Genomic DNA, 15570 nt, shown 5'->3' on the forward strand with positions numbered 1-15570 from the left:
GGGGGCACACAATGCAAATAGTCCAGGTAGCAATTTGATTACATGTTCAGGAGTCTTATGGCTTGGGGGTAAAAACTGTTGAGAAGCCTTTTTGTTCTAGACTCTCCTGTACCGCTTGCCATGCGATAGTAGAGAGAACAGTCTACGACTGGGGTGGCTGGGGTCTTTGACAATTTTTAGGGCCTTCCTCTGACATTGCCTGGTTTAGAGGTCCTGGATGGCAGGCAGCTTAGCCCCAGTGACGTACTGGGCCACGTTGTCTTGGCTGTGTGCTAAGGGTTGTTGTCCTGTTGGAAGGTGAACCTTTGCCCCAGCCTGAGGTCCTGAACGCTCTGGAGCATGTTTTCATCAAGGATCTCTCTGTACATTGCTCCGTTCATCTTTGCCTCATTCCTGACAAGTCTCCCATTCCCTGCCACTGAAAAACATCTCCACAGCATGATGCTGCCACCACCATGCTTCACCGTAGGGATGGTGCCAGGTTTCTTCCAGACGTGACGCTTGGCATTCAGGCCAAAGAGTTGAATCTTGGTTTCATCAGCCCAGAGAATCTTGTTTCTCATGGTCTGAGAGTCCTTTAGGTGCCTTTTGGCAAACTCCAAGCGGGCTGTCATGTGCTTTTTACTGAGGAGTGGCTTCCATCTGGCCACTCTACCATAAAGGCCTGATTGGTGGAGTGCTGCCGAGATGGTTGTCCTTCTGGAAGGTTCTTCCATCTCCATAGAGGAACTCTGGAACTCTGTCAGAGTCACCATCGGGTTCTTGGCCACCTCCCTGACCAAGGCCCTTCTTCCCCGATTGCTCAGTTCGGCCGGGCAGTCAGCTCTAGGAAGAGTCTTGCTGGTTCCAAACTTCTTCCATTTAAGAATGATGGAGGCCACTGTGTTCTTGGGGAATTTCAATGCTATAGAAATGTGTTGGTACCCTTCCCTAGATCTCTGCCTCGACACAATCCTGTCTCGGAGCTCTATGGACAATTCCTTCAACATCATGGCTTGGTTTTTTCTCTGGCACGTACTGTCAACTGTGGGACCTTATAGACAGGTGTGTGCCTTTCCAATCATGTGCAATCAATTGAATTTACCACAGGTAAATTGTAGATCAAGTTGTAGAAACATCTCAAGGATGATCAATGGAAACATGATGCACTTGAGCTCAATTTCTAGTCACATGGCACTTAATAAGGCTGAAATGTAACAAAAGGTGGAAAGAGTCAATGGGTCTGAATACTTTCCGAATGCACTGTATATATCAATACTGGTTGTTCGGTCATAAGCATTCCTCTCATCATTTGGTCAACGTTTGGTTTTAAAGGAATGCTTATCTTATTTCTCAACAGTCTAATTGTACACCCATCGTATGTATTGTGTTCTTGCTCATCTGAGACATTGGAATGTTGGGTCACTAGGATAAAGACATATTTGGCTAGAGATTTATCGGAGGGTAAAGAGAGCTGAATATATTGATTAAAGTCACCTTGTCCTAGAGAGATTTACACGGCATTAAAAAACGTCACACCGGGGAAAGCCTACATGAAATGGCCTTAAAAGCTGCATCTTGGGTACCCTCTTGTGGTGACTATTGACTATGGTGTGAAGAAGATAGTGGCATGTTTGAGTCTGTGTCGTTCTTATTGGTGAATGTAAATGCTTATTCATAATAGGCCAGTCAGCCCTTGTAAGTTTAAGATCAGATTATTGTGCAGGAAAAACAAAAACAAGCATCTGATAGCTTTTCCTATTGTAATGACCTGACTAGATCATAAAGGAACAATTGGAACAGACAGAGGATTGAGTTTACGAATTTACGGTTTATTAACCCAACTTCACACAGGCTAAACCAACTAAACCAAACCAACCTTCTCTTGTGAAGCCCAGATGTAAGAGAAAGAACAATGGCTAAACCTGGTCTTCACTTCCAGTGCTCTATCCCCCTGCCCAACGCCCCTCCACACCACTCCACGCCACTCCGCAAACCACCAGGATGCCCGGCATCCGAACATTCCAGGCATTCCCATGATTGGCAGATAGCAGGTCGATTGGCGTGTCGGACCCCGCGAACACTGGGTACTGGTAAGTACAACGCAACCAATAGCCTAACACATAACACACAGCTGTCTGTGCGGGTCGCTACACAGCCCCCCCACCACAAAGTCCCTCGTCCCCCAGGGAACAAACAAAGTCTCTGAAGCAACCCGGAGGTCTCCTTTGCCTGCGTGGCCGTGATGGTCGCAGAGTGTCCAGATCCATGGCAGGGGGCTGCCCCTCTGGGACCCAGGGGATGAAGGCAGGGATATGGGGGACAAGGTTGTGGGGAATACAGGGGAATACAGTCCGTGGCTCCGGGGAACCATGCTATGACACAGGTAGAGAGACAGGGGGAGTGGGCTGTCTGGAGCCTTGTCTGCAGCACCTGGGGGTGGGTGCCTGGAGAATGTCATTGCCAGAGAGGGGAATTGTGGGGGTCCCTGGTGTTTGGGGAGAAGAGGCCCCTCTGTATGGGGCTAACCTGTCCCGGTGCAGTGCTACCTTTCTCCCCCTGGGAGGAAACTGCACCTGGTTAACAACCTCCCCTACCCTCTCCAAAACACTGCAGGGTCCCACCCAGTGACTGTCCAACTTGGGGCATCTGCCTTTTTTCCTTAGCAGGCTGTAGACCCCGACCAGCTCGCCAGCCACAAAGTGCCTTCCCAGGGTGTGCACGTCATAGTTTACATTTACATTTAAGTCATTTAGCAGACGCTCTTATCCAGAGCGACTTACAAATTGGTTCCTCTTCTGCCTCACACCTGCATTCACCAGCTGCTCTCTGGCGAAGGTGTGGGCTGTCTCCAGGCGGTCCTGGAGTCTCCGGGCATACTCCGGCCCCGGGGGAACATGAGGGCTATCCAGGGGCCGTCTGAGGGCTCGATGAAGTCTACCCGCTGCATCTCCCACACAGCCTTGTCTGCCGCCTCCTGGCGTGCCAGCGGGATACGGCGGGGACGCATCTTGATGGGTTGAGCATCGCCTGTGTCGATCTCATGCTGCACCAGATGAGTCTGACCCACCTCTTCCTCACTCAGCGCAAAGCTGCTTCTGATTTCAAACAGCAACTGCCACAACCGTTCCTGCTGCTCGGGGGCAAGACCAACACAGTTCCTCCCCCATATCTCCATCACTGCAGACAGTGTCCTCTCCTCTCCCATCTGGGGTAGCTGGGCTGGGGGAGCGCGGCCTGGGCTCACGGAGGGATGTGTCAGCTGGGGGAATGCAACACACAGCCGTAGGTGACAGGGGGCTGGGGAAAAGTCACACACAGATGTGGGGGAGGGGGAGGAGAGGGCAGCCATGAGTCTCTGCTGCTTTAACTGTTGGAGTAAAGGGTCTGTTGGGTTGTGTGAATGTGACATTAGGGGGGACCATGGTGACTGCCGGCCCTCCCTGGAAGCTCAGTGTGCCCCCGTTTAGGTCTAACTGGCAGCCTGTGCTCCTAAGAAAGTCCAACCCCAGGATACAAGGGTCCTGCACAGCCGCCACCCACACAGGATGACACACAGTCCTGCCCCCTACTGTCAGAGTCATTATTCCCTTCCTTTTCATGGGTGCCAGCTCACCTGTGACTGTGCGGAGCTGCACAGTTGTGGGCACAAACTGAGTCCAACCTGGCACAATATCCGGCCTCACCAGGGTTACTGTGGACCCAGTGTCCACCAGGGCAGAGCAGGGCACCCCCTCCACAGTGACAGGGACATGACCAATGTTCCCAAAACAGGTTCTGCCTACCACAACAACAGGCCCCATCCGCTTGCCCTTGTCTGCTTCTGGGGAAAGTGGAGCCTTGCTTCCCTGTCTGGGCCGGTGGGCTCCTCCTGAAGATGATGGTGGTTGGGAAAGAAAGCCAGGGGTCCACACTAGAACATTCCTATTTGGATTACGTCTATTCTATTCTATTCTATTCTATTTGAATGGCCAGCAGGCCTATCTTCTCGTCAGCGAAGTACCAAGAATGCTGCTGAAGCTAATTGAATGCTGTGAGCTTCCTCATTGGCTATCTTCACTATCAGTCGGTTAGGCAATTCGAACTTCCGCCTTCTCGCAACACATTCTTGGAAATGATGGTTTCCACTAGATAGCACAGCCACAAAGTCAGGTTGACTATATCGTAAAAATGTATAAAAATACAAATTAGATTTTTGGTCTTAATTTAAGGTTAGGGTTATGCATAATGTTAGGAATGTGTTTAAGATTAGTGTTAAGATAACGTTTAGGTTTAAAAGCACATTTTAAGAAGAGAAATTGTAGAAATGGGCGGGGTTTACGACATTGTGGCTGGAGTAACTAGTGACGACCGGAAATTATGTACACATGCCGTTGTCGCAGTGTATTTCAAGTAAACAGGTTCGGTTTTGCATTGCGTTTACTGACTTTTTTTTACATCGAAACATTTCAGTGCTTCGAATCGTTTTGTGGCAATTCTTTATAGCGTACATATGGCTTATCCAGGATATGGCGGGGTGAGTAAACGCTTCGTGTTTTCTTTTGACTGTGATTTTACAGTAGTCTACATAAGTCAGGAGTTTGGCCTATTTCATTTCCGATAAGGGGAGTGCTCCGATACGACTCCTAAAATGTATCTTTGTTACGATGAAACATTGTAACACGGTCAGTTGTAAGCACACTCGTTTCAAAGTATCGACATTGAAAGGTTTCGCATCTTTCTAGGCAAGTAACTGTTAGGGCTATATCTTGGTTATGAAAAAAGTTGATATTGCCCTCAGTTCTAGCTATTTAGTTTAGTCACTAGTTCCAGTTTTCATATAAATTGTTATTGTCCCCTTCGATGAATTCGGAGGTGATTGTGGATCTGTACGTTCTTTCGTACATTAGTTACACACGATATCTTAGACAGCATTGGGCCGATTTTGATGAAACTTGGTTGAATGAATCGTTTTGTCATTGTGATCCGGAATGTACAAAATTACACAGATTGGCCCAAGGTGGGAGCTAAAGGAATTAACTGAAATGTGTGTGTCACTCGCGATATCTCAATTGGCCCAAGGGTGGCACTGCCTCATTCCTGGGGGACGACATGTTTACTGTTACCTTGTTTATTTCGGAGTAATGTTAATTTAACAATTGACAAAATACCAGCTGGCCAAATTCAGTCTTTTAAAAGCACTTAATGCTGTAGTTTAAAATCACCCTATGTAAATACACTAGGGAGGTGGCTATTTAGGCTAGCTAGTTACAGTAGCCTATCTGTAGTTAGTAGCCTAGTCTTGGCTACATACACTGTTGCAACCCCTCTAGTATGGCCCACAGCTCAACCTCTCCCATTTGGGGAAATGGAGTGCTTGTTATTCTTCTGTCATGGTCACTGCATTACCCTAGGATATGTCCACACTTAACTCTCGAGAACCCAAGTGGGAGTAAGCTTACACCCACACCTCGAATTCTCAATTGAGCTAATGGGCCTTAGCTGGATCAATAAACTATAATCCCAATGCTCTGTTTTTAACAGTTAGAAACATGAATAATCCTTGCTTGCAATACGGTTTTGGAAACCTTTGGAACTTAACTTTTTGGCAAAGTTTTACCTGGCAGAATTTTCCAGAACAGGGGTACAAAAGTTATCCCCAGTTATGCTCCATTGCAGATGTTTGAAGTGGAAATTGGAGGTGAGGAAGTGTAGTCTTGCTTGGAGGCGGTGTTCTTGAAAATACAGCTGGGTGAAACGTTCCGAAACTAAGTGAGTGTATATTTTGTGTTTGAAATTATTTCTCACTTATATGAAAGTTCAGTTCCAAATGTTTACAAAACTCTCACGTGCCAGCAGCATACCACCCTGCATACCACTGCAGGTGTCCTGGCTAAATTCCCAATCTGGCCCTCAAACCATCACGGTCACCTAATAATCCCCAGTTTACAATTGGCTCATTCATCCCCCTCCTCTCCCCTGTAACTATTCCCCAGGTCGTTGCTGTAAGTGAGAATGTGTTCTCAGTCAACTTACCTGGAAAAATAACGAATAAATTAAAATTGTCCAGTGGCTCAGTGTAATGCAATGGAATGGGAGTCATAGACTAGTCCACACCCTGCTAATATTGTCAGTGAAAATATCCTCGCTACATCTACAAATAGGTCCACAACCTGTTACTTTTGCTTATATTGACAGTGAAAATATTTAGAAGTGGGGAAACTGGAAAGAATGCACATGACTCTGTTATAAACAATCACCTGACTACATCATATACGTGTGACTACTCTCTGAGGAAGACGTCATGTGATGTCCAAACGTCAGTAATGGTATACCTGTTTGTTTCCCATCAAGGCATCAAGCCTTAGTGTAAGAACATCTACAGTGCCTTCAGAATGTATTCATGCCCCTTGACTTATTCCTTATGTTGGTGTTGCAGCCTGAAATTCAAAATGGATTAAATTATACTTTTTTCAGCCGCTACACACAATAACGACTAAGTAAAAAACCTGTCTATTGACTTATTAGCACATTTATTGAAAATGAAATACAAAAATATCTCATTTGCGTAAGTATTCGCACCCGAGTCAATACTTTGTAGAAGCACATTTGGCAGCGATACAGGTGTGAGACTTTTGGGGTAATTCTCTAAGAGCTTTGCACATCTGGCTTGAACAATATTTGCCCCTTTATTCTTTAAAAAAAATATTCAAGCTCTGTCAGGTTGATTGTTGATCATCGCTAGACAGCCATTTTTAAGTCTTGCCATAGATTTTCAAGGCAATTTTATGTCTAAACTGTAAGTAGGCCACTCAGGAATATTCAATGTCATCTTGGTAAGAAACTTCAGTGTAGATTTGGCCTTGTGTTTTAGGTTATTGTCCTGCTGAAAGGTGAATTTGCCTCCCGGTGTCTGTTTTGAAAGCAGATTGATCTAGGTTTTCCCTCTAAGATTTACCTGTACTTATAGCTGTTTATTTTTATCCTAAACAACACCCTTGTCAATGACAAGCATACCCATAACCTGATGCAGCCACCACCATGCTTGAAAATATGAAGAGTGGTACTTGGTGTTGTGTTTGATTTGCCCTATAACACATTGTATTCAGGACAAAAGTGAATTGCTTTGCCAATTTTTTTACAGTATTACTTTAGTGCCTTGTTGCAAACAGGATGCATGTTTTAGAATATTTTTATTATCTATAGTCTTCATTCCTTTCACTCTGTCATTTAGGTTAATATTGTGGAGTAACTACAATGTTGTTAATCCATCCTCTACTATTAAACTCTGTAACTGCTTTAAAATCACCATTGTCCTCATGGTGACATCTCTGATCAGTTTCCTTCCTCTCTGGCAATTGAGTTAGGACAGCCACCTGTATATTTGTAGTGACTGAGTGTATTGATACACCATCGAAAGCCTAATTAATTACTTCACCATGCTCAAAGGTATATTCAGCGTCTGCTTTGTTTATTTTTTTACACATCTACCGATCGGTGCCCTTTGTGAGTCATTGATAAACCTCCCTGGTCTTTGTTGTTGAATATGTGCTTGAAATTCATTACTTGATTTGAGGGACCTTACAGTAACTTGTATGTGTGGGATGCAGATATGGGGTAGTTAACCACTATTATTGAACACGGAATGAGTCCATGCAACTTATGTGATTTTTTAAGCACGTTTTTTTCTTTCTGAACTTATTTAGGCTTGCCATAACAAAGGTGTTGAATACCTATTGACTCAAGACATTTCAGCTTTACATTTTTATTTCAACATTTTCTACAAACAAAATTCCACTCATTATGGGGTATTGTGTGTTGTATCAGTGACACAAAATCTCAATTTAATCGATGTTAAATTCAGACTGTAACACAATTTCTTTGGGAAATAGTCAAGTGGCGTGAGTACTTTCTGAAGGCACTGTATATAGCTGCTTGTTTTTTGAGTGCTCCAATCTGTTTTATATTGAATTAGTAATTTTGGGAAGTTTTCCTTAAGCCCAGTTACTTGACTGTACTCTCCTTTTCTTGTCAGTATGGAGGACCAATGCAAGGCATGCAACCCCAGGGTATGCCCATGCAGGGTGGACTCATGGGAGGCCCACCCCAGGCAGGCTACCCCCAGAATGGTGGAGGCTACCCTGGGACCTTTGCTGCTCCTCCTCAGCAGCCTGTTAATGACCCCATGTGGGGGTACTTTACTACCATAGCAGGACAGGTGAGTGATCAATGCTTTCATTTAAATTGATCATGGGTACAGTAAATATTCCTCTTTGGATAGAATGCAACATTACTGGCTTCCTGAGTGGTGTAGTGGTCTAAGGCACTGCATCGCGGTTTGGCGGGTCATGTTTTGGAGGACTCAACCTTTGCCTCTCCTGAGCCCGTTGGGGAGTTGCAGCGACGAGACAACATCGCAATTGGATATCATGAAATTGTGGAGAAAAAGTGGGTTAAAATACAACAACAAAAAATGATGCAACATTACTGGTACATGCATGATGTTGGTGATGTGTCATGGTTACACCACAAAGTGATCTCAAGACATTCAAGTCTCTTTATTTTAATATTAAATTCACTGCATAGTAATACGTTGTTGTTGGAGAGTAATCTTACAGGGATATTCCTCTGTGCAGGATGGGGAGATTGATGCAGAGGAGCTTCAGAGGTGTCTTACACAGACTGGTATCAGTGGCACCTATACTCGTAAGTTCACACAGAGTCCCACGATCCAAGGTTCACTTTGTGGTCATAAATGATCCAATTATGTGTGTTTTTTATGATTTGAGTATCCCGCATTAAAATAGTCTTTGCAAAGATTTGTCACTGGTTTTCTGATTGGTATTGTCATTGTATGTTTTTCATTGTGTGATCGTTGTTTCTCTTCTCCAACAGCCTTCAGTTTGGAGACATGTAGAATCATGATCGCAATGCTGGATGTATCCTTTCTATATCAATGAATCTCTTGGACTGGGCCTCTGTCCAGTGTCATTGAAGTTTGTTTGGTATTGCACTTTGCTATGTTGACTTGCTGGTGAAAGATGAACAGAAGTCCTAAATGTTAATTAATGAATAAACCTTCTGTCAGTGCTGAGTTCATCCTTCTATTTGAACAGTTGTAGAGGTGGGAAAGCTTTGAGCAGTAGGTGGCCGGCTGCAGTATATTTGACTCTTTTACAAGGCCTAGTTTACTGGGTCCCATTTAGTATTGTATTTGCCAATAAATTTGCAAGACTGAACTTCGCTCATGCTCCATTTGTATCATGCCTGTAGTTCCATTTTCAGAGGTAGATGAACATTCTAGTCCTGTTTCTCTCTGAATATGTTCATCCTTCTTATGTACAGTAATAGACTTTACAACAAGGATGTACAACAGTCAGCATTTGCAGTTTGGGGATGTTCTATAAAATGTATTTCCTTCATATTAAACCCATGATACATGTGTAAGTAGGCCATATTGAGACAGAGCATTACTTATGGAATTGATTCAGTCGCAGAAAGGTCTGGTTCTCCCACAACATTTACCACAACTCATCATATCCTGTGTGAGACCAGTTCACATGGCTGTTTTTAGTTTCTCTTTACCTAACGAACAGAGTTAACCCTTAACTAACCGCCCACCAGAGAGACATGACCGGAAAGCTGGGCTTCAATGAGTTCAAGGAGCTGTTTGCTGCCTTGAGTGGCTGGAAGCAGAACTTCATGATGTTCGACCAGGACCGGAGTGGCACGGTGGAACCCCATGAGATGACCCAGTCCATCTCCGCTATGGGTGAGTCAGTGCTCGGCCAGGCTAATGGTATGGGATAGTCCATTTTGATAGGATGATGACGTGGGATAGTCCATTCTGCCATCCAAAGAGGGGTAGCATTCCAGAGCCTGGTTCAGATGCAGCATCCGAAAGGGGCTGGGAGGCTTGACTTCTTTTAAATGATTTAAACCATTGATGATAGACTCCTACAGTAATCATAATTTTGGTGGAGCTGCAGATAATTTCACGGTATTGGTCTGAGAGACCCTTCTTGATACAATGTAGATGGACAATATGCAAAGGCTGGTGTTTATGATCATTGTCAACTAAATGCAGTGGTCACTAGATGAATCCTAATACTATGTTGGCTTATGAATAATTTGATGCATATTGTGATTTCCTCCTACAGGCTACAGGATCAGCCCGCAAGCGCTGAACGCTGTCATCAAACGCTACAGCAAGGCTGGCCGGATCTATTTTGACGACTATGTCGCATGTGCTGTGAAGCTTCGCGCCCTCACAGGTACAATGCTCACTTGGAGGCTGCACGTGATGATGTTTAACCTTGTATTCAACAGCATTTCAAATTTCCTCACAATCCAGAGCTATGGGTTTCGTTATAAAATAACATATTCTGTCATTCACTAACATTTTACTCATTCAAATCGTTATCTTTTGCGGTGTAATCTGTCTTGTTTTGTCCTGGTCTCTTTTGTGCATGTACATTCGTAGGCTCATTAGCACAGTGTCTCGCTGGGTATTGTGGTCTAACGAATGGCATTCAAATTTCACCTCTACACTGCCATCTTTACTATGTGTCTCCACAGAGAGCTTCAGGAGGAGAGACCAGATGCAGCAGGGGGCTGTCAACTTCCAATACGATGACGTAAGTGTGAAATTCAGGGCCGTGTTCAGTAGGCACACATTGGAAGAAAGTACCTCTTCATTTCAGTGTTATCTGAACATGCATTTTTTTTTTTTTAGGTTTCATTTTAAAACATTGTATCCTGATGAACACAACCCAGTTTTTCTCTCTCTCATTCCCCAGTCTGTCATGGGATTCCCAATAGCCTGTCCTGACATGCAAGTTATAGTAATTACATCAAAATGAGCAACTTTTCTCTTGATTTTCCTCCTGCAGTTTATCCTGTGTACAATGGCCATCTGAGTGGAGTGGAGTGGCACTTCAACCGACAGTCTGGGGCTCGCTGACCACTTCCCCTAAATAATGGGAAGGCACCAATCAATATTAGCCAATAATTCTTAGGTCGATTCCCATGACCAACTTAAAATGGGGAAGGAGGTTACAACAGAAACCGTTTGTTTGCCATAATGTCTGCCTTGTACACAATACAGGAATGTGCAGATTTGCCAGATAACACATGGTGTGTTTCTAAATGTATCTGCTTGTTGTAAATTCTGTTGCTAATTGACAGTGGTAGGTTTAAACAAAGAAAGGGATGGCAAAGCTGTTACTGATCTTTACCATGGTGACTTTTGTGCCATTACAATCTCGGATCGTCGCTTTCCAGATTCATCCCCACCACTGTATATGTTGTTTTTGTAACCACTATATTTAGGTGTGAATTACTTTTACATTAAACACTCCATACATTAAGTATAGATATAATATTTTTATTACAAATATACAGTTATGCAATTTTTTTTTTAAGGATAACTATATGCGTCTCTTGATTTGAATGAAATGTGGCCTAACAATACACAAATTAAACATTAGGGCGTCCACAAATGTATGAATAACCTGCACTGTGTTGTAAACCTGCACTGTTATTCCTTTGCAAAGAAAAGCATGCATTAACTACCACCAACTAATTTTAATTAAAAAAATAATAATTTTGTGATAACCTGCATTTTTATAGTTCAGGGTGAAATATTTATCAGACATGTAGTTAAGTGCATTGTGACCATTGGGGCATTCATCAGTGATATTGGTGTTATTCACAACACAATAAACTCAGTTTGTAGTCAGTATGCATTCTGTTTATTAATTTATACAATTACACAAATGGTTTTCATCAATATGTACACAATATATTACATTTCTTTAAATACAGCATATTCAAGGACAAACATTCATATCAGCTGTTAAGTGTTGTATTGTAAAAAATACAGTGGCAAACATTTAAAAAAATGCATAAAAACAATTGTGAACAGCACTAGTGAAATTTCTCTAGTAAAGCACACTTTTGTTTAATTTCTGTGCAAAAGTGGGACCTCTATGAAAAGTTCAGTGGGGCACTCTTTAGGTATTGGACATGTCATGTTCCAGATACAGATTTGTATAGCATCTGTGCTCTGGAAAGATTATACTAGACGCACCTTAGCTTGTTTTGCCAGGGTTATGTGTGGTGGGTTTTAAAACCGAGATCGAGTAGTCGTGGCCACTCAACTGGCATTACATGGAGCGAAGGACCTGTGCCCTCTGAAAAGGCTTCTAGCTGTGTATGGGCACAACTCAGGATAGGGCCGGTACGATCTGAAATGAATGGTAGTCTCAGCAATATGTCATATTGCTGAGTCTGCCTTTAATTCAAACCCAACTAAGTACTGCTACAAAACATGCATAGCTATAGTGTTTCCAATGAATATGACTTCTCTAGATTCCATTTGCCCTGACTACAAAGTTTGTATCTTTTAATTGCTACATATGGGAGCGTGATATGTGTTTTTCATAATGTATCTCACTCCTTGGGCTGATACACAATTGAACCAAAACACATTTTGGTTCAATTAAGTGTTCTCTTATAGAGAAAATGGGTGTATTTATTACCATTGTTTATCATTTTATAAGACCAACTTTCCCCTTCCTGATAAATCACAAACATGTTTTGAAATCTGTTAAAACAAATTGCCAGCTGATGTTGATCCATGCAATACCACACATCTGACTATGTTTGTGTAAAATAAGTCATAAAACTAAAATGACTTAATTTGCGACATGCGGAATCCGTCCATATTCAATACATTTACATTGCTGACTGTTGAATGCATATTATTCAGCTGAATAAATGTGTTTAGGACATCTGTGAAGGCTAATGTAGGTTAGAAAAAGCTACGGCTAACGAGGGCTAAGCTGCTAGGTCGGCCTGAATCTCTACGTTGTCGGTGTCTGACACCGTCTCAGCATTGATTTTGTCACTTGGTTAGAACAGTAATAAAATCTGCATTCTTGGAATATAAATGGAAGCCCCTAAACATGCACGGAAAGAAGAGTTGAAGCTTATAAAGATTGTGGGGTACAGTACTTATAAAAGGTATTAATTAAAGTTGACGTCCTGCTTATAGACTACAACAACAGAATCAAATCTGTCAAACTGCTACTATTGGCTCTTCCTTTGCATGATTGGCAATAGACAATAGTGGCAGATTACAATGTTGTAGTTGATTTCTGAAACAAGGATGTTTGTATGATGATATACTGCTATGTCTACTGTACCTTTACATAATTGGTTACATGTAACTACTCAATAACTAGCAAGGACAATGAAATAGAATTAGGCCTGATTCCTCTTAGAACAATTCAAAAAAAGATACATCTGAGCAATTCCGCTTTAGAGAGTTGCTGTTCATTGTAGTTTTCTACATCTGAACATGTAATGTTGCGTTCCAACTCCTTTCATACAATGATATGCATTTCGTTAAGTGCAGGCCCTTTCAAAAGAGAAGTGATCCTGCACATCGATTACATATGTGAAAGATAATCGTTAGTCCACCCAGTTCATGCCTCTGTGTGTGTGTAGTTACAGTAATAAATAGGTTTTAATACAATACCAAAAAACAAACTTTTGTATAGCTCATAAATATACGTACACTTCCCATGAAATTATTTTTGGACAATATTTTCAATAGTAAAACATATTCAGTGATTCAGGGAGGAAAGTAGCTATATTAAATGGATAAGTATTCCTTTTGTAACTCCTTTTGTTTTAGTTCGTGCCGTACACGTTTTAAAGACTAATTTTGACTTTTGGGCATGTACCCGTGCTAATTTCTAGTCATTAATCAAATATGTATATTATTCATGTGTGTAAATGAATGTTTCAATGTTGTCGTTATTGCTTTCATGGCCCCATGAAAGAGACTTGTGGTGCAAAGTGATCACAAGTAAGGAATACTTTAGCAGTGTAAGGGGTACTTTGTAGAAGAGCTTTCCCAACCATTTAAATCATATTCATTTGCATATCTGTGTATTTATAATCCAATAGAAGATGCAGTTTACATAGTGGTTCTTTGTCTCTTATGATCAGATGACTTTTTGAAAGACAAGTGGACGGTAGGTACTTAGGCACAATATATGATGAAATATTTGTGTGTATATAATGTCGCACGTGGAGATTGTTAACTAGCCAACTACATTTACATGGCGTCTGATAAGGTCATTCATGCGACGGGTTTGAAACGGCACACTTATTTTCAGATTGAAAATGCTTTTGAAAGAGTTTCACGTGGCTTTGTCCCCATCGATTGGGAATAATTATATAACGGATACTCATCACTCTGAAAGCATGCCGACCTCACACCATGACTGTGCAGTGCATGAGATGGTGTTGTGTTTTGAACATGCAACAGAAAACGCTTCCAAAACATGCACTTTTCTCTCTTGGAAGAACAAACATGTTAGGTGCCTTTGTGTTGCTGGCAGTATGACATCTGAAATATGTGCATGGTAGATCATTACAGATATTAGTAATATACAGTATAAATACCTATGTATAAATGTACTTTATAATACATCTAAATCAGAGATCGGCAGAAAATATTGGAAAAGGAATGGAAGGAAGTCGACAGTATTCCTTGCATATACAGTCTCCTTCTAAGACCCTGAGTCAAACTTTGAGAGAAGCCCTAGTTTTCCGTAGTGAGAAAGAGGGGCGCAGGTAGGCGAAATGGCCTACTTTCCCAGAAGCCCAGGGTCGGATACCGGCCTGTGGAGTCCTGGCTTTTCGGAATTTTCAGGCGGGAGCGAGGCTTGTCTGGCAGAGGGGAAGAGGGCTCTAGGTTGTTGTTGTTTCTCCGGAGAGTCAATTTTGGTTTGTATGTGTCTGGGCTCTGTGTCCTTCTCTAGCAGTCCTGCCCCGAGGTCCTCTTCTGGGGCCATTTCCGTGGGAACCTGGCCTGACATGGATTCTTTGGATTTGTTCAGGGGCTTCTCCATGTCAGGATTCTGTGAAGCAGTAAGCACAACCTGGTCTCAGAGCGAAATGTATTATATATATATATATATTTTTTTAAACTGTGCCACTCCATTTAGTATGATATGTTACTTTACGTTACATTACATTGACCGACCAATGTAATATTTGTCGTACAATATAATAAGAATTGTATGATGTATAGTGTCCTACGTCTGAATCGCATTTAACCCGTTTGGTATGATATATTATGTTTGACTGCTTTAGTATGATATGTTAGGTTAGGGGTTAAGGTTAGGAGTTAGGTTATAGGGTTAGGGGAAGGGTTAGCGAACATGCTAATTAGTGACAAAGTCGCTAAAAAGTAGTAAGTAGTTGCAAAGTTGCTAAAATACTAAAGTTGTCTGTGATGAGATTTTAATACGCAAGACATTCCTTTGTGCCCAGCCATCCACCCCGACCAACCACCCTCCTTTCATTTTTGTCAGCTACTGTCCGAACCAAACGTAACATATCATACTAATTTTAGTGTCCCGGATTTACGTTTATTATGTTATGTCTAGTCAATGTAATGTACCTTAACATAAAGTAACATATGACACTAAATGGAGTGCCACAGATTTGAGTAAAATATAATACGTTTTGCTCTGAGACCAGGCTGGTCAGCAAACTGAGAACAAACAACTTCAGGCAGGGATATTGACTTCT

The 15570-nt window shown here is 42.3% G+C and overlaps 2 protein-coding genes across 2 annotated transcripts in view; one reads left to right on the top strand and one right to left on the bottom strand.

Annotated features, from left to right (window-relative positions):
- Positions 1–4355: 4355 nt before the first annotated feature.
- Positions 4356–11698, top strand: LOC115129755 (grancalcin-like). The gene is made up of 8 exons (XM_029660449.2): positions 4356–4495; positions 7994–8176; positions 8595–8664; positions 8854–8897; positions 9583–9730; positions 10119–10232; positions 10537–10595; positions 10851–11698. Exons 1-8 carry the CDS (start codon positions 4472–4474, stop codon positions 10875–10877), a joined length of 669 nt encoding a protein of 222 aa, XP_029516309.1. The 5' UTR covers positions 4356–4471; the 3' UTR covers positions 10878–11698.
- Positions 11385–15570, bottom strand: part of LOC115129870 (potassium voltage-gated channel subfamily H member 7-like) — a 72150-nt gene continuing 67964 nt past the window's right edge. The window contains exon 18 of the mRNA XM_065018814.1: positions 11385–14894. Coding sequence (XP_064874886.1) covers positions 14622–14894 — 273 coding nt within the window. The 3' untranslated portion in view covers positions 11385–14621. The remainder of the gene's footprint in view (positions 14895–15570) is intronic.

This window comes from Oncorhynchus nerka, linkage group LG5, assembly GCF_034236695.1.
Source record: "Oncorhynchus nerka isolate Pitt River linkage group LG5, Oner_Uvic_2.0, whole genome shotgun sequence".
Classification (NCBI taxonomy): domain Eukaryota; kingdom Metazoa; phylum Chordata; class Actinopteri; order Salmoniformes; family Salmonidae; genus Oncorhynchus; species Oncorhynchus nerka.

Coding starts and splice junctions, on each gene's coding strand:
- LOC115129755 (XM_029660449.2), top strand. CDS start 4,472: ATGGCTTATCCAGGATATGGCGGG. Junction 8,665..8,853: donor TATCAGTGGCACCTATACTC/GTAAGTTCACAC, acceptor CTTCTCCAACAG/CCTTCAGTTTGGAGACATGT. Junction 10,596..10,850: donor TCAACTTCCAATACGATGAC/GTAAGTGTGAAA, acceptor TTCCTCCTGCAG/TTTATCCTGTGTACAATGGC.